Raw genomic sequence first — 22,545 nt, forward strand, 5'->3', positions numbered from 1 at the left:
GTTAGCGGTGGCTGACAAGCAGCATTGGAGAAGCACTGATTTGTGAAGTAAAACTGCTTTATTCAGTCTTTTTAATGGCTTAAATCAACTGGTCCGCTTTTTTTTTTTTTGATAGGAAGAGACCTCTGCAGATAATTCGGCTTCCACAAAACCTTCTGAACAATGAACACTGAAATAATTCTAACAGGAAGAAGTTAAGCTAGCCGCAATCTGTAATCCACACTGCTAGATGCCACTAATTCTCCCTAAATCTCACACACTGCACCTTTAAGTGCAATTAAGTAAATCACGTTTTACTTTTATATTCCACTATTCTAAAACAAGCATCCAAGCGAAAGTAATACTCAGTTTACAGTTAATATAGAGTCATAAAGTTAAGGCCTTAATTGATATGAAAAGGTCTTAAAACAAAAGTCTTAAAAATGCTGACACATGGGAAGTAGGTAGTTTTATGTATTGTCAATTTTTAAAGTAATTGGTATTATTGGTTTGTTTTCTTTTAATAATTTACTGAAGCCACTCGCATGAATGTTACACAAAAGAGGATAGTAGAGACAACAACACTTATATTTTGATTCCAGCCAGGACACTCAGGGCATAGGATCCACTGTCTGTTAGCTCGCTGTCACAGTTCTCTGGACAACATGGGAAAGTTCAAATTCAAGGAAAATTGGCCATTCCACTAAGATTTTGTGGCATGGCTAAAACCGGTACAAGGCAATGCTTAAGAGGCTCTGTGTATTTTATGTAAAAATGTCTTTGAAGCTCTGCACAATGGGATCAAGGCAGTGGAATCCCACATGCAGAGAAAGAAACAAAATCAGCAAGAAAACTCGCCAACAAACTCCAAGTATATTTCCCAGTTCTGCTGTACCCTTGTCTCTCCCACAAATCCAAAAAGTCTAGTTTTATGTTCATGGTTCATGTGTTTTTCTTTTCACCTCAATTTTAGTATTCGTAACATTGGTCCTAAAAATAATTCCCGGTGGCATTTAAAGCATTTTAAATCTAATTGCCTAAAGCTGTAGGAACCCTGTGCTTCAATTATTTGATGTTTGGATTTAGTGATCTAAGACTGAGTACACTTGAGCATCAGCTGTGGAATAGACTTTATACCTAATATGATGAGTGGGGGATGATGAAGATGAAGGCAGATGTTTTGTAGGTAAACTCTCTTCCTTTTTACCTGTCTGCATTTCTATCCCTCTCACCCCCTCTCGTTATTCTGCTGGTGGAAAGGATAAAGAGGGCCGGCTTGTGTGTGACGATGGCTATGACATCACTTTGCCACTTTTGTGACCACCTCTTGAGGTGTAAAAGTGCTGCTGAAGACCGCCTACCCTCACCCCCACCCCTACCCATTCATTGGCATACCGGCCCGGCAACAGCTGCATTCCCACCTGTTCAGCTGCCAGAAGTCTGTCTCCCTCCTCCCCCTCCCCATGTCACTCGTAATCCACACCACACAACACCACAGTGAAGCCCCTCGCGCTGTGGGGGAATCTGCATGTTCTGTGTGGAATGCCATGTGGTTCTCAGCTCCCACCTGCTTTAACTGTACTGTGTGGTTCAGCTGAGGAAAAAGGTGTTGAGAAAAATGTGTGTGAAAGAGTGCAGGTGTGAGTGTGGAAAACTGGTGTACAGTGGAGTCTTAAAATATTTGGACAGTGAGTCATGTTGCATTGTTTTGGCTCTGTAGACCAGCACATTAGATGTGAAATTAGATTTGAATGTCCATGAAGTTCAAAGTTCCGACTCTTAGCTTTAAGGTTAATTCAGTATAATGAACTTCAACATACTGAATGATCAAGGCAGACAACAGATATGTGATGTGAAATGCAATATGATCATGTGTTTGACTTGCTAAAGACCAGACTTCAAGCGAAAAGCCACGCAACAAGCAAGACGGAAAAAAAGGCTGCAGCGCAGGCCTGGCGCTGAGTCTGCTGATGTCTGTAGGTTGTAGACAAGTCAGTGATTGAATGCAAATGTTTTGAAACGATTTTAGGGGGGTATATTGACAGAAATGATTTCTAATATAAGTATATAATATAAGTATGTTTTCTTTAGTGTATAGTCACGTGAAAATAAGAATCGTTGTGTATTTGTTACTGCTGTTTATATCTGATTTGTAATGTGAAACTGCTTTATTTAGTGTTTTTTTTCCCAGTTTTAACCACTTGGTCCACGTTTTTTTTTTAGAAAGTAACACTGAAGGAATTCTACCTGGATGCCACTAAATCCTACACACTTCTCCTTTAAGTAATACTGCATATTCATAATACTTATAAGGATGTAAATGAAAGCTAAAAGTTGGCGCTTTAACCTTGTAAGGACTATGCAATTTTATATCCTTTGTGTGAGCACCAAAACAACACAAAAATGTGTCACTGTCCTAATATTTATGGACTGCACATGTTTAGATGAGAGGAGCGGATGAATGCTGAAGCATTATGTGATGAACTGATTTTCTGGAAACATGGGATCCAATGCAGTTTAAATTATTTATTTCCAGTATAAACACTATGAATTTTTGGTTCTCTTAAAGAAGTAGATGAGTCATATAAATACAAGTGGAGAGAAGGGCATGTTTTACTGTTAATACTTGCTCTTGCTAGATGTTGTAATACGATGAACATAGGTGTTGTAATAGTATTAACAAGTGTAGATATGACTGCAGTGCAGTTTCACACTAGACTGCCTTTGTATATTAGCCTGGATTTAAGTTACTACATGCTGTATATAATTGCCCTGAGCACTACAACTGTAAGTTAAAAAGTCCCTAAGAATATGCGTGGTTATGTCGCTATATCTTAAAATAATACTGCAGTAAGCACAACCTCAGTCGACCACAGCTACCGGACAGGCAGAGTCCTCGGAGCGATTAGCTGCAGAGCATGTGCTGTTGGTGAACGCAGTCTACAGTATGGGCTGACTCTAGAGTTTAGTAAGCAAGATTGTTTTAACAGGCTTCCCCTTTATTTCCAATAAAACCACTGCGTCGTGCTGATGGAGGCAAACAATTGCGGGTGATGAAACGCGAGGCACCAGAATCACCAGAGAAGAGAGTGTTTAGGCTGGCTGCTCTCCCACTCTCGGTTTGCTAACTTAGATTGTCTGATTCAGTGAAATATGAGTTTCTACCCAAGGACAAATCCTGCGGCTCAGTGAGAGAGCCTTGCATGACACTGCATTAGATCTCCAGATTCTAATGTGTATGTGCATGTTTGGTGTCTCTGCCTAATGTTGTGTCTGTCCTCACAGTTGAGTCCAGAAGGCTACAGGGAGCACCCTTATACATGCATGCCAGAGGAGGTGGATATTGATGTAAGTTCAGTTTTCCACTTTCCATAACATAATGCTCCATCAGACTACACAAGATGGGTCACAGCTCTTTATTATTTCTCCTCAGACCAAACTTAGCAGGTTGTGTGAGCAGGATAAAGTGGTGAGGACACAGGAGGACAAACTTCAGCAGCTGTACAGAGAGAAGGTGAGTAAACACATACATCTGTCATCATTGCACTCTCACACACAAAACACTGTTTGGAATGCTTACAGAGGCGTGGTGCCAAGTGGAAAAAAGTAAACAACAAGAATATACAGTTTACACTGATTAAATTATGAGAGCAGCTTGAGTTAAGTTTATATGCACAATGTTGAGAAAGAGACAAAACAGAAGTCTGTTACAATGCTCAACAGCAGAGCTATTGTAATCAACTTCAGAGGTCTCTGGCTTTCAAGGCTTTAATCGACATGACACGTTTAATGTAGTATCTGTCAGTGGGCTATAATGTTGTACTGGTTGAGAAAAAGATCAAGTTAGAAGTACACTGCAAGAACAATAATGTATTGTGCTTACTTATCATATCTTACTCAACACTGGAGTCACTTAAGCCAAGCTTAGATTACAGGGGTTGTAGGCCAGTTTAAGGAGGAGAGATCTGGTGTCGGACATCTGAACCGGTGTTCAGCTCAGATTCTCTGGTACCATGAGAGGTTTACAGATTGTTTGATATGAAGGATTTAGAATCTGGATGATTACGGTTAGGGTTACGTCAGCAAGAAGCAGCTGATGGTGTTGCCAAACAACTTGAAACATTCTAGCCCTTGAGGCTAATGATAGCTAGCATAGTACCGTTAACAGACATTCAAAGTGACAGCTATAATATCATCTCCAGTTCTCGCTGTTAACCGTGTCTCCCCAACCATTTTCTCGTCCAGACTTATTTAGCTTTCTGCCTATGTTTTTCTCAGTGCAAAGCGTTTTTAACATTACAGCAAGTAGTCACACCACGCTAGTCTCCGTTTTGTTTACATCTGCCTCCACATGAGATCATGTGAGGTGGTGCATTCATCTGGCACATTTATCTGAATAATAATATGTAAACTATCCTGTAGTGTGTGATCACACTATTATTATGTAGATCTTGAAGTGTGTGCATGTTTGAGATTGCAAAAAAGAACAACTGTGAAGTTTCTCCCTATGTGTGAGATGCAACTCTGTTTTAAAATAAGTTAGGTTTTTAAAACTCCTGCAGTCTGAGCCCGACTTTATCAAATAGTCACAGTAAATTTCTAACATGAATGTTTTTTATTTGTTTCATACCATGAATGAATGAAGTGTAAACACAGCATTATTTGTAGTCCATTTGGACCTCAGTGCCCATTAAAATAAATAAATAAACCACAATATATTAAATTATGTTCTGAAATGACTGACTTATTGATTTATCAGCTGGCAGACAACAAATTGACAGTTTTGGTTATGGAGTAAAATATGAAGCAGTGCCAAGCAATGGCTGGTCTGAATTAGAGATTTTTTGCTTTTTTTGTGTTTGGCTCTGAAAAGGGGTCTGATGGGCATTTGTTGCTATTATTATTGTACATAAAAATCACTTGATTAATTAGAAAAAATAACTTATGGTTTTACCACTAAAGAACATAAGTTATTTAATACTTTTACAAGAAGTTTGGCAAAACAAGGTCACGGGTCGGATAAGTTGGAGAGGCTGAAATCATGTATTATCAATGAAGTTCGCTGAATTATTTTATTTATTTCTTTATTTATTTTAATATAACCCATATTTAACTAGGCAAGTCCTATTGAGATTAATAATCTCATTTTCAAGGGCAACCTGGCCAAGACAGCAGCATAAGAAAAGTTACGATAACCACAATAAAAACACAAGAGTATATACAGTAACATGTAGAAATATTAATGACAAGCACCAGCCAATACATTCATCCTTGTTCTAATGAGAGCTTTAAAATCAGGCAGAGAGACCAGTTCTCTTAGTTTCAAATCTTTTTGAAGGCTATTCCAAGTGAGGGGAGCAATGCACATAAATTAAAGGTTATGGTGATAAATGCTTGTGCTAATGTGCTGTATGTTCATTTTTATATGCTGTGTGTTCCTTCAGCACACCCTGGAGACAGCGTTGCTTTCTGCCAGCCAGGAGATAGAGATGGGCTCTGATAACCCTGCTGCCATCCAGAGTGTCATCCAGCAGAGAGACTTACTCCAGAGCGGCCTGCTCAGCACCTGCAGAGAGCTCTCCAGAATCTCAGCTGTGAGTCATACAGCACATTTACGCGCACTCATGCTAGACACTTTGTCTTCATGATTGCCAGTTAGATTAGAACGTTGTTTTTTTTTTAACATTGTCATTCACAAAATGTTTCTCTCCTAAACTAGGAGTTGGAGCGATCGTGGAGGGAGTATGACAAGTTGGAAGGAGATGTGACTCTGGCTAAGAACAACCTCCTGGAGCAGCTTGAAGCACTGGGAAGCCCTCAGGTAGGATAATTCTTGAGACCGAAGCTGCGGCACTTTAATCTCGCACCGCTTGTGCTGTCTAACACTGGCATGGCATAATAGTCAGACTTTGGTTGGGGTATATACACAGCAAAGCTTCAAAGAAAGCTGAAAATGTGGCAGATTCCCTTGAACACCTTGTCATCCTTTTTGTAGACACTTCTTTGACTTTGTGGAAAAAGTAAAGAAGATTTCTGTGCTCCAGCGCCCTCAGCTGCAGTGAGGAGGGAGGTAACTGAGAGATCAAAGCAACATAGTGTGTGATTGATGACTGTAGCGATGATAGAGCAGGTCTTAATTAAGTCTGTCTTTTATCTTGTCCTTCATCACGGGAGAAGTGCAGAGACAGAGAGAGAGTGTTCTAACTGTTATTCCTGGTTGAGCTTGAGTCAGAGTCTATGTTAATTCAGAGTAGAGAAGTCAGAGAGCCTGCAGGGAGCCTGGACATCCTCTTCTTAAGTGCCCTTCACTCACAGACAAACCTGTCATCAGGAGACAATTACACATCATTCTGTCTTTCTCGCTCTTTTGCTTGTCCCTGGGTCCAGAACGCCAAGTTAATCTGTAGGTAACATTTGGTGATTTGTCTATGTTTTCTGTGCACACCCAGACAGAGCCTCCAAGCCAGCAGCACGTCCGCATCCAGAAAGAACTTTGGAGGATCCAAGATGTGATGGAGGCACTCAGTAAACATAAAGCTCAGAGGAATGCTGATGGTGTGAACTTGTATGGGCCCAAGAGCAACTTCAGCAAGCACAAAAATGAGGTGAGGCACCACTGACAGCAAGCACACCTGGTCATACAGTTCTCTAGCACTGAAACAGTTAATCGATCAATTAATCAATACATTTCTCAAGAAAAAAATGCTTGAAGACAATTCTGATAATGATTGTGCTTCAAGCAAAAATGCCAAACATTTGCTGGTTCCAGTTTCTCAAATGTGGTGATTTGTTTCCTTTCTCTTTTTAAAATCATTGTAAATTGGAAATCTTTAGGTTTTGGACTTTTGGAGTGAAATGTTATCATACTGTCAGTGATCTGTCTGTTACAGTTTGTTCTGGTGACACCTGTCCATCCCTTGCCTCTCTGAGGCTGTGTGCCACAAGGTGGCAGGGTTTGGCATATATATAAACTAACAAATAATAAACCTTGGTGACTCCAAGCCGCTCTTATCTTACATCAGTAGCCATCAGTCCAGCACTACTGACGCTGCGGCAGTTTGACCACATGTGACAGGCTCAGAGGTATAATAGCAAGATGTCGAGAAAGTCAGGTATCTGTTTGTTAGTTTCAAAATTGGATTGGTGAAGAAGATCCCCACAAAGCTGAGTGCCATATATGTCAAAGTAAACTTATATCCTATCACAAATCTCCAAGTTTGGCATATTACTTGATAACTGTAAGTAATAGCTCAGCTGACTTGCAAAGTGTTCTTTATGTCTAGCTATTATTGCTAATATATTGCAACCCACATGATTACAAAATGGTTTATAGTTACAAGATTTTAGGGGCATCGACTGAAACCTGATGAAATGATGCTTCAGTAACAACAGATAACATGCATCTTTGTAGCTCTGATGCCAAAAAAAGGTATTTAGGCCAGCCCTAAGTCATTAACTTTGTATTTTTAGCTTCATACAATGTCACAATTAATAATAATAATCCTGATCAGTATTTTGGCTTCTCGATACTGATCAAAATAATTGTGATTATCATTTTTGGCTATAATCTTGTAGCCCTGGGACCCAGTCAAGTGACCACCTGTGGGACTGTGGGACTCACTTCTTTAAAAATCTTTCATCCTCACTGATCATTGAAATATTCTGTAGTTGCAGCCTTCACTTCTCTTTACATTCAGATGTCCTGTAGTTGTGTAGATGATGATTAACTGAAGCTGAGAGCTCAAACTGCCAGCTCCACTCATGGACAGTATGAGTGGTGGTGAGTGAACATAACAGCAGCACCTGGAGCTCTCTCTGGCTCATCAGCTGGTTCGCCCACCCTGTGGGACAGAACTACATTGTAACAGATGGCGGTTGCCCTGAGTGTACGCGGTGGCGCCATGTGTCACTTTGCTTCCTGTCCTGTCATGCCATGTATAATCCCCAGGAGGAGGACTCAGTACCCCCGCGGCCACCCCTACCCCAGTCCTATGAGCCCAACCCCCCCAACGTGCCCCCTTTGCCCTCTCATGCTGGTGTGCGCCCTTCATCGCTCCACAGGCCGGAGGACAGGAAGGCCAATCACAGAAATGGCACGCACAGCGTAAGCTTGTTGACTCGTTGACCTCATTGGTTGACCCTGCCCTCCTCTGTGTCATCGCACATCATTGCTCGCTGTGATGGTTTTCACTTTGGTTTTGATGGACATCTCATGTCTTTTGGATTCTTTTTTGGTTGGATCCCCTTATTGACTTAATGCCATACTTTCATCATCTTTTTTTTATTTTTACAATTATAGGATTGAGCCTCACTTGTGTGTCCTTTTTCTGTTTTTAATTGAGTTGCCTTTTTGTCATCCTTTTTGTGTCTCTTTCTGTGTGTTGAAAAATGTTGCTGTATTTTGTTGTGTTCTGTCCTTGGTTGCAAACTTAGCTGTGTCTGAGTGCTGCCACCTTTTTCTTTGGCTGTAAAAGAGTGTGTAATACTCAGATAACATGGAGAGTTTTTCTTCAAGCTGTACTGTATATATTTATGTTCTAAGATTACCCAGTGTGTAAAAGCATCATTTTGTAGAAAAGGTATATCCGTTTTCCACTGTCTTTGAAGTCATTCTGTTAGGGCCCTGACACACCAAACCAATGGTCGGCCATCAGTCAATGTTTGGCCATGTGTAAGCATCTATTGCTTTATTTTTTGTGGTGTGTCCCGCACTCTTGGCACTATTAAATTCAGCCTGTTAAATTCAGCTCAGTGCACAAGAGGAGAAATAGACTACGTCAAGAGGATGTGAGATCAAACAACTTGTTATATTAGTGGGATTATTGTTATTATCCATTAAGCTCTTTAGCAAAAATGGTTCAAAATAGTTTGCGGTAATGTTCGGTAGCGCCAAGTAAATTATTATTTGTTACCTCAACATCAGGTTGTGTTGTTAATGTGTTAACTGGCTAACTAACGTCTTGAAACCTTCATCTCAGTCTTCCAGTGTCTCTTTTTGAATGATGGGTACAGACTACCGCTGCTTGCTGGTATGGGGCAATATTTACTCTCACACAGGCAAAGAATGTACTGTACCAGCTGGTTGGCTGTTGTCTTTGCAGTGTCTTTAAGTGTAACTCTTTGGCAGAGACACATTCAACATGCAGCAACCCAACAGTCGGCCTTTGTCACCACTATTCCCGAAATCGGTTTGGTGTGTTTTGGCCTCGAGAGAAAATGTTACTTTTTTTCAAATGTTTCGTGTCTCATTTTGGAGCAAAACCTTCAGTGACCATAAATCAATGTGTATGTGTGTTGAACTTGCTATTTCTTCCTTTCTGGCAGGGCCCAGACTACAGGCTGTATAAGAGTGAACCAGAGCTCACCACAGTGGCCGAAGTGGATGAGAGCAACGGAGAGGACAGATCTGAACACCCATCTGATAGAGAGCATCCTGGAAACAAAGGTACATTACGCCAAGTAATAGGATGATGTGCCTGTACTGGTTCCACAGATTTCAGCTGGTCACCTGGAAAAGTGTGAGAACCATTTTCCAACCACATAATGTAAAAAAAGATTATCTTGTAGAGATGAAGTTTCACACTGAAAAATGCTTCATTAATAATACTTTGATAATAAACAGAGTGTCTTCATATGTGTTACACATATGTGCGTGTGTAAACATATGTGTTAATATATGGAGGTAGCGGTTATATTGAGTCACATTTACTGAAACCAATAAAAGATATCAGTACGTAAAGCTTGCAAGCATTGTGTGATCGTTAGGCAAGCCAAACTCTTGCATGAAAACACAAAGACCTGCCCTTATGCAGGTGACCCAGTGGAAAGATGATCTTAGATATTCCCTTCACTTAGGTTTCAAAATTCACAGTCACCCTCAAACAGAACAGTGAAAGACAGCAAATAAGTCTCAAAAGAGCCTAGAGACCAGAGTTTCTGTCTGACAGTATCCACGAACATGAGGTCTGCATTAGATTGAGGACGGATCAGAATGCTGTTGTGTGCGTTTCCACACCTCTCTCAAGGCTGTTCGAAAGACGTTCTCTTCGATCCCATGGGATGTTAGTGGGTATAAGTGGGTTTTTTGTGCATTGGGAATGCGGCTTAACTGAGTTACATTTGATGGCACTAGAAATAAAAGGACAATATCCACTGAGGTGCTCTTTTATTGTGCTGTTTCTTGTAGCACAATAAAAGAGCACCTGTGGTACTTCATGTACAAGTATTAGAGTATGCAACACTCTATTGTATATCAGCCACCATCAAATTGAGTGTACCTTAAAGTTTTTTGAAGGCAAGGAATATTAATTACAAATACTTATTAAGTATTTGTTTATTGTGTTTTATTACTGACATTTTTGTTCTATGTTAGTGTGCCAGCTACTAAGTCTTTCAGCAACTGCAGACCAGGTTTCACTGCTCATGTGTTGTACCCCAATGATATGACATCATTTGGGACCATGACTTCTCCTCTTTTGACCCTCCTTGATATCTCTTACACCCTCAAAAAGGGTGTCACCACACCCTGGTTGGCCCAGAGGCGAAATGCACCAAGAACACTGCACAACCAGTGATCAAAATAACTCTCCAAATTCAACTCGGGGAATTGTGACATCCAGTTAAAATGAAATGAAGAAAGGGGAATGACAGCAAGTACTAAAGATAAGGGACCGCTACAATATCACTGTCTTATAGCTGCAGTTTCCCTAATAAATTATCCATTTTGTTGATCAGTTGTCTGATGACATTATTACTGTATGACCTAATAAACTTGTCTCTGGCACTGACAGTTACCATGGCATTTAAACAGGCATCACTCTGACACAGAGCATAAATACAAGGTGATGCTTTTTTCTAGAGCATTAAGCTAGGTCAGTATATCACCAAGTAAATCTCAAGGCAACCATTATTCTGTGCACAGTGGTTTCCATGGATACAGTGGCATTTACCCAGAGCCATCTGTCTGGATTTAATTTACACCATATAAATCACAACAATGTTCAGGTTTGTGTATCAGTGCTGGGATAACTTAATTAGTCTATTAATTATTCTCTGTGAAAAGGCGCCTCGGAATTTCCAAAAAAGCAAATTGGCCTAAATTTGGTGAGACAGCTTGCACAGTGTACTGCAGGTGTTCTGCAGTTGAGCGATTACACTGTAGCGCCTCACTTGTTCCACACTACCACACAATCAATAGTAGCAACCTGCCAATGCTACAAATGCTGCAGGAAACACTATAAATGTTAATGTTAAAGTGGATTTAAGACATTCCCAGAATTAAACTTGAAGGTCTCACTGGCCTGAAACTTAAGAAAATACTTGAGCTGATGGGAAAATTGTCATACCTTTAAGTACGGGCTCATGAATTTTCTGTGTTGACACATACACACTGTATTTAAACATAATACAAACTCGGTTCATAGAACAGTATTTTTTCTTTTTCTTTGTTGTTGTCCATATTGTATTACAGCAAATGCTCTGTCATTGAACCTGGTGGATTACTGACCTCTTATCTTTTCAACCTTCCAGGGGGGACCTATCCAGTCGGCATTGTCCCACCCAGAACCAAATCTCCAGTGCCTGAGTCTTCCTCCATAGCTTCATATGTCACCTTAAGGAAGGGCAAGAGGCCAGACCCCAGGACGGTGAGTCTAAAGCCCCTTTCCCACCGGACAAAAAAAAATCCACTAACATCTACTAACATGGCTTTTGTCTTCAGTGGGAAAGGTTACTATCGGCATACATTTCCAGGACAAATGACTTTACAGTAGTGACGGCCATTTATCGCCTCCAGCTGCGATCGGCAATGATAAAAACACGACTTGCTAATTTGTACCCCTTTTTCGGCATCATGCAGTGATGCACTGCCACAAATTTCGTCCGTCTTTTTCTAAGAAGTGCTAAAACATAATTCCAATTTAGTCTGCACAAGTTTAAAAGAGAGATTGAATCAGCAACAGATTTAATTCCTTTTAAAGTATCCACATTTTCACGGGCATCCATGCTGCTTTCTACTATTTAAAAATTAGTTTTACAGCCCATATATTCATCTACTGCAGTCTCTAGCCATGCACACAGCTCTGGTTTACTGGCTAAGGAAAGGGAGTCCATTTCCTATTTGTAACAAATTTTTCCCCCATGTAAAAAAAACCTGCATATATGTGCTAGTTTTGCTGGTAAACCTATTAGACCACTGGATGCTGCCAGATATTGCCATCAGTTGTCAGATGCTATATTTAACATGTAAAAATGACTTAACTCTCTAGCACTTATTTTCTTGTGTGGCTAACCAGACCCCGTTTCTTAGCAGCACAACAATAATCATAATGATTGCTTTTTGCTCTTTTGTGTTCTTGTTTTCTTGTTCTCTTATCATTGTAAACCTCCTGTGGGCAACTGGCCACCATTTAATTTTCTTGAATTGTGTTTTCTTTCCTCTTAATTATTTTATTTAGTTTATTTAAAGTCATATCCGAAACAAAACAAACAAACACACACACACACACACACACACACACACACACACACACACACACAGAGGCAGGTAACTAAACAGACACTGACATAAGAAAGGCAGTTATTTGGTTACAATAATGTGGTGGGCTTAAGTGCATGGCAACAATTGCAGACAAAATTATCAGAAACAGGTCGATTTTTGATTGCTCCTTCATGATACATAACCATTAAAGCTGTCAGTGCCGGGGGTCACAGCTGGCTGGTGGCCAGCAGATGTGCTGGGTCTAACCTGTGTAGATTTCTGATTGGGGTTTTCACTGGCTGGATCCATGTTGCTGTGGCCCCCAACTGGAGGTTCGTCTCTGGAGCTGTAGAAGTAGGAGCCGTAGGCAGTGAGGCAGAGGACACTGTGATCGGAGGCTCTAGCTAATGTTAGATGAATTAATGTGGACTTGATGCTGCAGCTGTGAATCTTTGACCCCATTTTGCAGAGAGCTAAACTATTACCAGCATTTTCTCTCCATCTCTTAAATGCCTGCTGATATTGAAACATTTTTTTATTGTTAAAATCTCTTTTAGATAACTCATCCTTTTTTGGCTTGATTTGCAGTGTAGGCAGTCTTTGCCAATGTCCAGTGCTCTCTCAGTCCACCTATATAACAACTTGCTCAATGTTTATAGATTTTTGCCCAATGATCCAAAATAAAACTGTCTACTCCAGCTTTAAGCTGTTAGTTGAAAGTCAACAAGTAGCAGAAGAGGCCACTCATCACATGACCAGGGTGTGACTCATGCTCCTAAAGCCAGGCTGTCATAAAATAGATGCCAAGTTTGGTTTACACAGTTTCCAGCCTCAAACACTATCAACTGAAATACACTCACCATGTCATTACTGCACCACACTGTGGGGTGTGTCCTCTTTTTGGTGTGTCAGTATGTGTTTGTGTTTGGAAAAAAAGATGAACATATAGTATAAATGAACCCATGTGAACTGTCAGCTGCACACACATGCACACATACAGTACTGCAGTCTTCCCTGCAGGCTATATAGCCTCTGGTTCTGAGAGAATGTGTCACAGTCCTTTACAGTTCAGCTGAGGCCTTTGGACACCAGCCTCTTGAACAATCTGGACAGTGGAAGCTGCGTCCTCAGGCTCTGGACTAAATCCAGATCTGCCAGCCCCTCCAGCACGCCACAAACCTGAAAGTGAACAACTTCTCTTCAGTTCACTTCACAACATCATCCTCTCCTGCTCAGACATTAACAGACCCACAGCCTCTCAGAGTACAGCCATGTGTGCCAGCAGTAGCATGTGTTTGTGTGTGTGTTTGTGTGTGTGCGCGTGTGTGTGTGTGTGTGTGTGCGTGTGCGTGTGTGTGTGCGTGCGTGCGTGCGTGCGTGCGTGCGTGCGTGCGTGTGCGTGCGTGCGTACGTGTGTGCGTGCGTGCGTGCGTGCGTGTGCAGCCTGTCAGGTTTTGGTTCTAAGAGAGTGAACATTAAAGAGCTGTTTCAGAATGTGGTTGTTGCGTCAATCCTGATTTCTTTGTTTAAAGATGCAAAACATTTTTCCAATACATTCAGTAATGCTGAAGGAGATGTGATTGTTCTACTTGGTCAAATTAACCCTTTAAAAACAAATTGGCCTGATTTCTTTCAAAAACATGGGGAGAAGGGTATGAGCAACTAAATGAAACATTGCTGAAAGATTGGCAAAAAAGTTTAAGTTACAATAAAATAACCTGAAAATAAGCCAACAGACACGAAATGATGTAATAAAAAAGACTGAAAAAATGTGCTTTTATTTTATTATTAAGATTATTAATATTAATTTAAAAGATTGTTTTCTGTAAATTTGTTCTCTTTTATGGACAATTTTCGAATAATCATCCCCTCTCTTTTAAAATTAACTTTTGGGTAAATTTCTCATCATCTTTTACTAATATCTTGCCAATCTGTAGGATATTTCTCGCCCGCTTGGTCTTTGCCTTTTTCCCCATGTTTTAGAAAGAAATCAAACCAATGTGTTCACTGCAAATGCTGCATTGAGATCTGACCAAACCACACCATGACGCCATTAAGCTACACACCCAAACTGTGGCTCTGTGTAGTAAAAATTACCATGGCGACATTTGTCTTGTTGCATGCTACAGCATTGTTAACTTCTTTTTATTTTGTGTGTTGTTTATGTTTCTGTGTCCCTCTGTGGTGTGGGTGCATGCCTGTGGTTGTCCCCTTCTGGCCTACAGGAGCGTCCACGCAGCGCGGTGGAGCAGCAGCTGTGTGCTGTGGAAAGCGGCCGGCCCAGGATGAGCGTGGAGGAGCAGCTGGAGAGGATCCGCCGCCACCAGCAGGGTGCCCTCAGGGAGAAAAAGAAAGGCCTCCACATCCGGGGAAGCAGCCAGGAGAACACGCCCTCTCGCAGTCACTCATTTACTAAAGAAAACCATTTCCGCAGCATGCAGGTATTGGACGAGCACTGCGGACACTAAAGCAGCACTTAAGTTCAGAGTAGGCTGATATAAAATCCTAGAGTTCTGTCATGTAACTCAACCACTCTGCATTATTCCCCTTTATGTCTTTTTTAGTCCCAAGTAAGGCGCAGAGATGAGGGGATAAGCAGTGACATTCAGCAGCTGGAGGCCTCACTCAGACAGCAAGAGGTGGTGAGGGAGCAGGAGACACCTGCCGAGGAGATTGCCCGTCTCAAAGAAGCCTCGCAGTCTGACCACTTAAATATGGACCGAGAGGTAAGGCACAGCAGTCCGCTGTCTTAATCATCAGGCTGAAAGGGCTAATATTATTAGAAATTATTTAAGAAATGTTTACTGAATCATGTCAGGTGTTGTAGATTTGATTCTTAAAAACTGCTACTTAAGCGTCTGCACTGGCAACAACTGTGGCTGGACACATTATGTTTTAGGATGTCTGTCCATCAATCCATCCGTCCTATTCTCATGAGTGTGATATTTCAAAAACGCCATCTAGGAATTTCTTCAAGTTTGGCACAAACATCCACCTGGACTCAGGGATAAACTGATTATATTTTTCATGGTCAAAAATCAAGGCCACTGTGATCTCTGATGCTGATAACATTTGGTGGTCTTAAGTCAAAAGTCACAATGACCCCACAAAATACAAGAATTCTTATGCTACTAATTGATGAGTGAGTACATTGTAATCTGTATTTGTATCTGTTCAACTAACTAAATGATCTATATTCCTATGAGTACTCAGAATGGGCGTATTTTTTACTGAGAGCAGGTGTGGCTCAAATCATAAGTGGGTTGGACCTGACCAGAAGCTGTTATTTAAACCCTGAAATTGATATGAGTTGTTCAGAAGTTGCTGTATTTATTATTTAGCAGAAAACTATTTATATAATTTTTTTTAAAAGCACTTTTATGTTATTTTCAGACAAATGTGTAAAAGATATAAAACAATCAAGTGATGACATTTTATATCCAAAAGGTCAACTTGACAGTGACATAATAATATTCTGCACTTTTCTGGTCATTTTTCAACGTCATAACTCAGGAACAGAAGGGGAGACATTTAGTCGGACACTGAAGTGATGACACTAATTTTGAAGATGTACTGATGGTATAGATCCTCTGTGCTGCCAGGAGGAGTTTGTGTGTGAAGCATCCGTGTTTTAGAATTCAGAGCTTCTTTGCAGCAACATCCATATTTGAGCCATTGTCAGCTGTCATGGCAACATACAAGTCTGGACAGACATAGATGTAAACTGTAACTGCAGGCGGTAATTCTAGTTTAAAACTTAAGTGGAATAATTAAAGAAATGGACACAACCACACAGTATTAGTGAAATTAAAACATCTCTTGTCCTCTTACTATCACACTCATTAAACACAGGCTTAATAACTGTGCATAAAGAAAATTATCAGGAAAATAATACATAATTTTGTCTTTTTGTCAGGGAATTTCAAAAATGATAATGATCCTATTGCTGGATGAAAAACCATGGTGCTGTGGGCCACAGTGCACTTGACACCATATCTCACTATCGAAACAACAAAAAATTATATTTGTTGACTCACATTTTTGCATAACGCTGTAGGCAGGATTTTCTTTTCAAAGGCAGGTGCGTGCCACTACACTGTTTACTAAATTATTTCCATAGGCTGCCTATGAGCCATACACTTGATTTTAACAGGCTTCTTGCTGTTTTTACAAGGGTTCATGCCCTTTCTCTGGATTACATCAATAAACTCCTTACAGCTTATGTTCCCAACTGATCTCTGCATGCTGCAGAATATCTCACATTAAGTGCTTTTTGCTCGAGGACAAAGCCTACGGTGATGCTCCATTTAGTTCTTACACACCCAAAATGTGGAACAGCCTCCCTGCGCTGATAATGATGACGAGGACCATCTGTTATTTGTTTATGAATGTCATTTTCCGATTCATATCTGCATATTTTTACCGTTGACCTTTCTAGCTTGTTTTTCTTTTAGTTGTAAAGCACAAGCACAGGCATTTAAGTTTAGAAAGAAACTTCACAACAGTTTCTCACAAACATTTTATTTGTTTTGTGCGACGTGTGCTCTATAAAGTGTTTCTTTGTGTTGTGTTTCCTCAGCTCTCTGTGCCTGACAAAGTGCTGATTCCTGAGCGTTATGTGGAGTCAGACCCTGAGGAGGCCCTGAGCCCTGAGCAGGAGGCTGATAAGCAGAGGAAAGTTGATCGTATCAAAGCCCTCATAGCCAAAAACAGGTAAACACTTCATCATGATCTGTCCGCACCAATAACGTTTTAATAGAAGCTCGGCTAACCTCTGATAATAGATGAGGATCCTCTGGACAAAGGGCTGTCTTTGCAGGGGAGCAGTGATATTTCCCAGCAGAGGTCATGCATGAAATTCTTTCTAGAAGTGAGGAATAAGTATGGGGTCATAGCAGGACATTGCCATAGATGGCTCAGAAGAGGCCACTCTGCCTGCTCTTCCCATGCAGATCAGTGACTTAGATGTGCAGAAAAGCTCTTGCTCTCATCTCCTCGCCACTGTGACATTTTATTCTAAATGTCAGCCCTGTTGAGCTGATTTAAAGGAGATAGCTCTCTGTCCCGGGGTAATTCTATTTTTCTCAAGAAATACTATGTTTACAATTACAGCTGGATATTGCATATCATAAATGTGTATGTGTGCTCCCAGCATGCAGAATGTGCTACCCAGTATGGCTCTGAGCCCAGAGGAGGACACTGAAGTAGAGGTTACCGTTCAGGAGAAAGAGAAGATGATTAATATCTCCTACGAGCTGGCAGCAGAGGCCTCCAAACGCAGCAAGCTGGTTGCAGGTACATCTCTAGAGAGCAGAGGGAGGAGGTGGTGGCTGATCAAAAGAATGCATGCGATAAAACAGAAGTCAGCATGAGCATGATCTTAAAGATCGCTACTTTCCATTGTGATTTATGAAACTGCAGCTGCTCCCATTGTGTATCATTACAGTAGTTTCCTCATTTATTCCATTGACTTGATGTGATTATTTTCTGTGATGTAAAGTGTTTTTGTTATTTTGTGTGTGCCTGCGTGTGTTCCACATGTCGCTTTGTTTCATTGCAGTGAAAAGCCCGTCGTCCTCCTCCCCACCACCCCTTCCACAGTCTCCTAACACACCCCCTCAACTCACTGACGGGTCTCACTTCATGTGTGTGTAGTAGCACCAGTAAGGGCCTTCATCAACCTGTTTTGTCCAAACTCACAATGCTAAAGTGTTCTCAGTGTTTTATTGTTGTCCGTGAGGAGAAAAAGCATGTGATGTTTAAGTATGAAGAGGGGAAACCATTGTTATGTGTGTGTATTCTGTTGTTGTAGAACCACAATTCTTTCTCACGTTGTGGTATTTCTTTCTCTTTCTAGTCTGAGTAGTCACATGATGCTGTAGGGCCAGTATTTGTTCCCATTTTACAATATTTCTTTTATAATAAGACTCAGATGACTGTCATAGACACTCAGTGGCTGCTTTAATAGAGACACAATCAAATGCAATTTATTGCACAGCTCAGCCATAAAGTCCACCTTTACAAACTTAACAATCATCAGTTTTTGTTGACATTCTCAAAATTGACTAAATCAAATCATATGGTTATTACTTAGGTAAGAGTTTAAGTTAAAATCTCTAAGATCTCCACTTTGTTCTCTTTGGCGGCACCTATGGCGATAAGCAGTAACTGCAGTGTTTGATGGCTTGAAACCAGGCTGATCGTGATGTGAGAGTTGAACCACAACCTGCACGTTCAGATAAAACTACTAAAAGATATCACCGCTCAGTCAAGTTGGGTAAAAAAAGGACAAAGTAGTGCATAACTTCTGTTTGTCTCTCTGTCAAATGCACAAACACTGCCACACTGGGTCCTTGTTGCTCTTCTTCAGTCCGGAAAATTGTGCTGTTATAATGTTTAAAATTGGCGGTTTCCACATCAGGTCGAGTTTGGATGGTTGATTAGCACATTTTTTTGGGTCAGTGATTGGAATTTATACCGGCTGATTTTATAAGCCCTGCAGCTGGCAGGCTACCACAGCATTGAAGGTGCATGTGTATGTGTGTTTCAGTGTGTAAGAGCAGGTTATTAATGACTGTGCTGTGCTTGTGATTTCTCCCAGGAATGTCTCCCTTGACACCCAGTTTGTAATACTGCAGATGCAAAGTCTTTCTTTCCTCAGTGGGCTATAGCGCACTCACTATTGCGTAACCTCATTCGGCGATAGATAGTGACTTAAGGCTGCAGTAGGTAACTTTAATAAAGCGCAACTTTTTGTCATATCTGCTCAAACTGTTTCTCAATTCACACAGCACTAAATGAGACTTATGGGAAAAATCATGCCTCTGCCCACTTTATTGCTTTTTAGTGCTCCTTAATGGCATTACCGCACATGAACAACCAATCAGAGCTGAGGGGTCTCCAATGCAGCTGTCAGTTACGACTCAAAGAAGTGCGGTCCAACCAGGCAACGCCAATCAAATGTGAATCAAGATTCTGTTAATGCCTTAATTCTTGCTTAATTTTTTTTAGAAACATTGTTTAGTGCTGTAAAATGAAAAAAATTTTGTGACCTGGCTGCCATGATGGAAACAGTCATGCCGAGACAAAACACTGCAGTGCACTGCACCATGTTTCCAGAAATGTTTGAGGCAAGAAATAGGCAAAGTTTTTGTTGTTGTTTTTAAGATTATTTTTTCAGGGTGTTTTGGCCTTTAATAGCAAGCCAGCTGGAGATGACAGGAAAGGTGTGAGAGAGGGGGGATGACATACAGCAAAGGGCTGCAGCTAGAAGTCACTCCAGCACTGCCTAGTTTGACAGTTTGAGTATATATAAAATAAGACGATGCTGACGTTTTCTTTGCACTTTTTAACTACATTTAATTGATTTTATTGGTGATCATTAAAATAACATGCCGACAAAGATAAACAGCAAAATGCCAAATAATTAGCCCCAATAATCGGCCAGGCCGATAATCTGTCGACCCTTACTATGAGCTAAATGCTTCAGCATATAAGCAGCTGTACTGGATTGCATTAGACTCTACAGGTGGCCACTGAGTGTGTAGTCAAACTAAGTGTTGTGGAAATGTTACATAACCTTTGTGTAGTAACATTTTTGGAGTGTAAATTGACCTTTGCCCCCTTCTCCCTTTCTCTCTCTGCAGCACAGGCTCTGGCCTCAGTGAAAACCTACACATGAAGGGAACAGCAGTGGAGGTGTAAAGACGCCCCTGAAGACTTCCCCGAGGACATCAGCACAAGGCCACGGCCTACAGAGAGTGAAACTGCCTGCTCTGTACGTTGGGGTGTTATCCTCTGACTTCTGTATGCTCACTGTGACGTCTTAAGCTCTTACGCCACCAACAACACTTTCTCATTTCTCTGTTGTTTCCCCTCTTTGGGGCGCCACACAACACAGCTTTGATACTGTTATTGTTGCAGTTCCATTTTCAGTTTTTACATGGTTTTTAAGTTTATTTTTCATAATTTATATGGTTTTATTAGGTTCTTGTTTGAATTTGGGTTAATGTCTCTCTGTATATATATGAGGCCAATAGACTGAGCTCTGTTTTGAGCCTAATAAGAGCCGATGAAAACATGTTTCGGACACATTTTCCATATGTTTTACCACCTCTCCTGAAAGGTTTCAACATATATCCACATCATTTTAATTCACTGAAGTCTTTTATAAGATACTAACTTTGTTTTTCAGACATAGGTTATGCGCTAACCATTCATATTTATCCATTTATTGTAAAGAACATCTATCAATGAGAGAGATGAGTTTATAAGAGATGTAGATCCCTCCATTACAAAGAAAGGAGGAGCCACTTTATTGCTGCAGACAAAGATTATTTGTAATTTTTCCTGTGTCTGGGTTGTAATTATTTAAAAACGGGATCTTCTGCAGTCCCTGTCGCATTGTTGCCGACACATATGTGAATGTTTCAATCACTCTATACTGTCTTTTTTTTATTCCTGAGAGATATATTTAAACTGAGAGAAGGAAAAATAAATCAGAGTTTGGTTCTATTTTACGACACGTTAGTTTGAGGTCTTGGAACTAAATACAATGAAAAAGATTAGCACATGTAAAAAGCAATAAAGATACGATGTTAACAGATCCAATTTTGTGTGTGTGTGTGTGTGTGTGTGTGTGTGTGTGTGTGTGTGTGTGTGTGTGCGCGTGTGTTTGTGTACAAAGTGTAATTATCAGAGGTTTACTGTGTATATAATGTACATGGTACTGCAGGATGGAAAGATGTATCCAACGTATGGTTACATAATAGATTTGATTTGCAAATGTTCATATTCCATCTGTTTTATATCATGTTAAATAAATGTTGCTGTTCTTAATAATGAGAGATTATGTTTTGGTTTTTTTTGGCAGCTAACGTTAGTAGACAAGCTGAGAATAAAGCCATAAACTTACTCACTCTTTCATCAGCTCAAGTTCAGCTTTGTCCTACAACATGAGATTTGTGTACACTAAAATATCACTCTAACATGAATCAGGACTGGATATTGAAAAGGAGCTTCATTAGAAAATAAATGTAGAATGGATGATTTGTAGGGTACAGATAAAGGTGAACATGGGATGAATTTATTAGGTCCTCAGAAAGATGGACACAACCACTCTAAAAATGTAGCTGTGGTTCCCTCTTGTGGCCATTTTGCTGCAGTAACTTTCCCCTCAGCACTTACGGTGTTCTCAGAGGTTAAACAGAGTCAGATGGACACAACGTATTCTTTCTTAGATTCAAGAAAAAAAGGATTATCCTACACAACAAAATTTAAACGAGAAATAATCTGTATTTCCAAAAAGCCAATATTATACCAGTGGAGTTAATAGTTGGATTAACTTCTTTGGCTTCCCTTAATCAATATTCATTCAAATCTAGAGGACCATATCTTTGGTACAAGCTTCTTCCATCACCACAATCAACATCTACATTATTGTTATATATTTAAAAAAAAAAACACCTTAAACAACTCTTAATTCAGCCTACAAAGATCCATAACACTTCATCGATTGCTTTGTAATGCACACACCTTTTTCACCTTTTTTAAAATTTTGTATATTTGTATCACTTTTGTAAAACTGCTTAATCTTAAACCGTTGCTCAATGATGCAGTCTTGTTTTTTTGTTGTTTTTTCTTTGTTTGTTTGTTTTTTAAGTGTAGCTTGTCCTTTTCACAAGCGTTTTTTTTTTTTTTTTGCATTCTGCACAATTCAAACCTTTCCTCTTCCTCTTGTTTTTGGACACATCGATGCGCTAAAGGTCTTATTTGCTGAGCTGGTAATTCAGCACTGGAGTGAGTTTCATATGTCGATTAATAGGCTTAAATACTTAAGAATGTAACACTTTCCACTGAGCCATCAATGAGTTATAAATGTAGATAATATGTAAAAGATTGATTTTGGTCCAGAGTCAGGTTTTGCAGAAGGGTAAATGTCCTACTGAAGAGAATAAAGGGATTTTTCACAACCTGGTAACCCAAACGTAAAATTATTATCTTTTATTAATGAGTAGCTGTAGTTTTTTTAAAATTAAAAACAATCTCCTGGTGTCATTGGCAGTGTGATGAGGAAATGAGGGGGAGGG

The 22,545-nt window shown here is 40.2% G+C and overlaps 1 protein-coding gene across 14 annotated transcripts in view; it reads left to right on the plus strand.

Annotated features, from left to right (window-relative positions):
• The window catches only part of LOC121950808 (pleckstrin homology domain-containing family A member 5-like), a 112,989-nt gene extending 91,686 nt beyond the window's left edge, over positions 1 to 21,303 (plus strand). For 8 of the 14 annotated variants that reach the window (XM_088080443.1, XM_088080446.1, XM_088080447.1 and 5 more), the window contains 14 exons: positions 3,265 to 3,327; positions 3,413 to 3,493; positions 5,424 to 5,573; positions 5,699 to 5,800; positions 6,429 to 6,584; positions 7,928 to 8,083; positions 9,304 to 9,424; positions 11,509 to 11,624; positions 14,683 to 14,898; positions 15,022 to 15,183; positions 17,037 to 17,170; positions 17,610 to 17,752; positions 18,018 to 18,120; positions 20,104 to 21,303. In XM_088080443.1, the coding sequence (XP_087936569.1) occupies positions 3,265 to 3,327; positions 3,413 to 3,493; positions 5,424 to 5,573; positions 5,699 to 5,800; positions 6,429 to 6,584; positions 7,928 to 8,083; positions 9,304 to 9,424; positions 11,509 to 11,624; positions 14,683 to 14,898; positions 15,022 to 15,183; positions 17,037 to 17,170; positions 17,610 to 17,752; positions 18,018 to 18,112 (1,695 nt within the window). In that variant the 3' untranslated portion in view covers positions 18,113 to 18,120; positions 20,104 to 21,303. The remainder of the gene's footprint in view (positions 1 to 3,264; positions 3,328 to 3,412; positions 3,494 to 5,423; positions 5,574 to 5,698; positions 5,801 to 6,428; positions 6,585 to 7,927; positions 8,084 to 9,303; positions 9,425 to 11,508; positions 11,625 to 14,682; positions 14,899 to 15,021; positions 15,184 to 17,036; positions 17,171 to 17,609; positions 17,753 to 18,017; positions 18,121 to 20,103) is intronic. The other 6 variants (XM_088080448.1, XM_088080450.1, XM_088080453.1 and 3 more) reach the window with 2 other exon arrangements.
• Positions 21,304 to 22,545: the final 1,242 nt, after the last annotated feature.

The sequence above is a fragment of the Plectropomus leopardus genome, chromosome 7 (genome assembly GCF_026936395.1).
Source record: "Plectropomus leopardus strain MGB_pleo_1.0 chromosome 7, ASM2693639v1, whole genome shotgun sequence".
NCBI lineage: Eukaryota > Metazoa > Chordata > Actinopteri > Perciformes > Serranidae > Plectropomus > Plectropomus leopardus.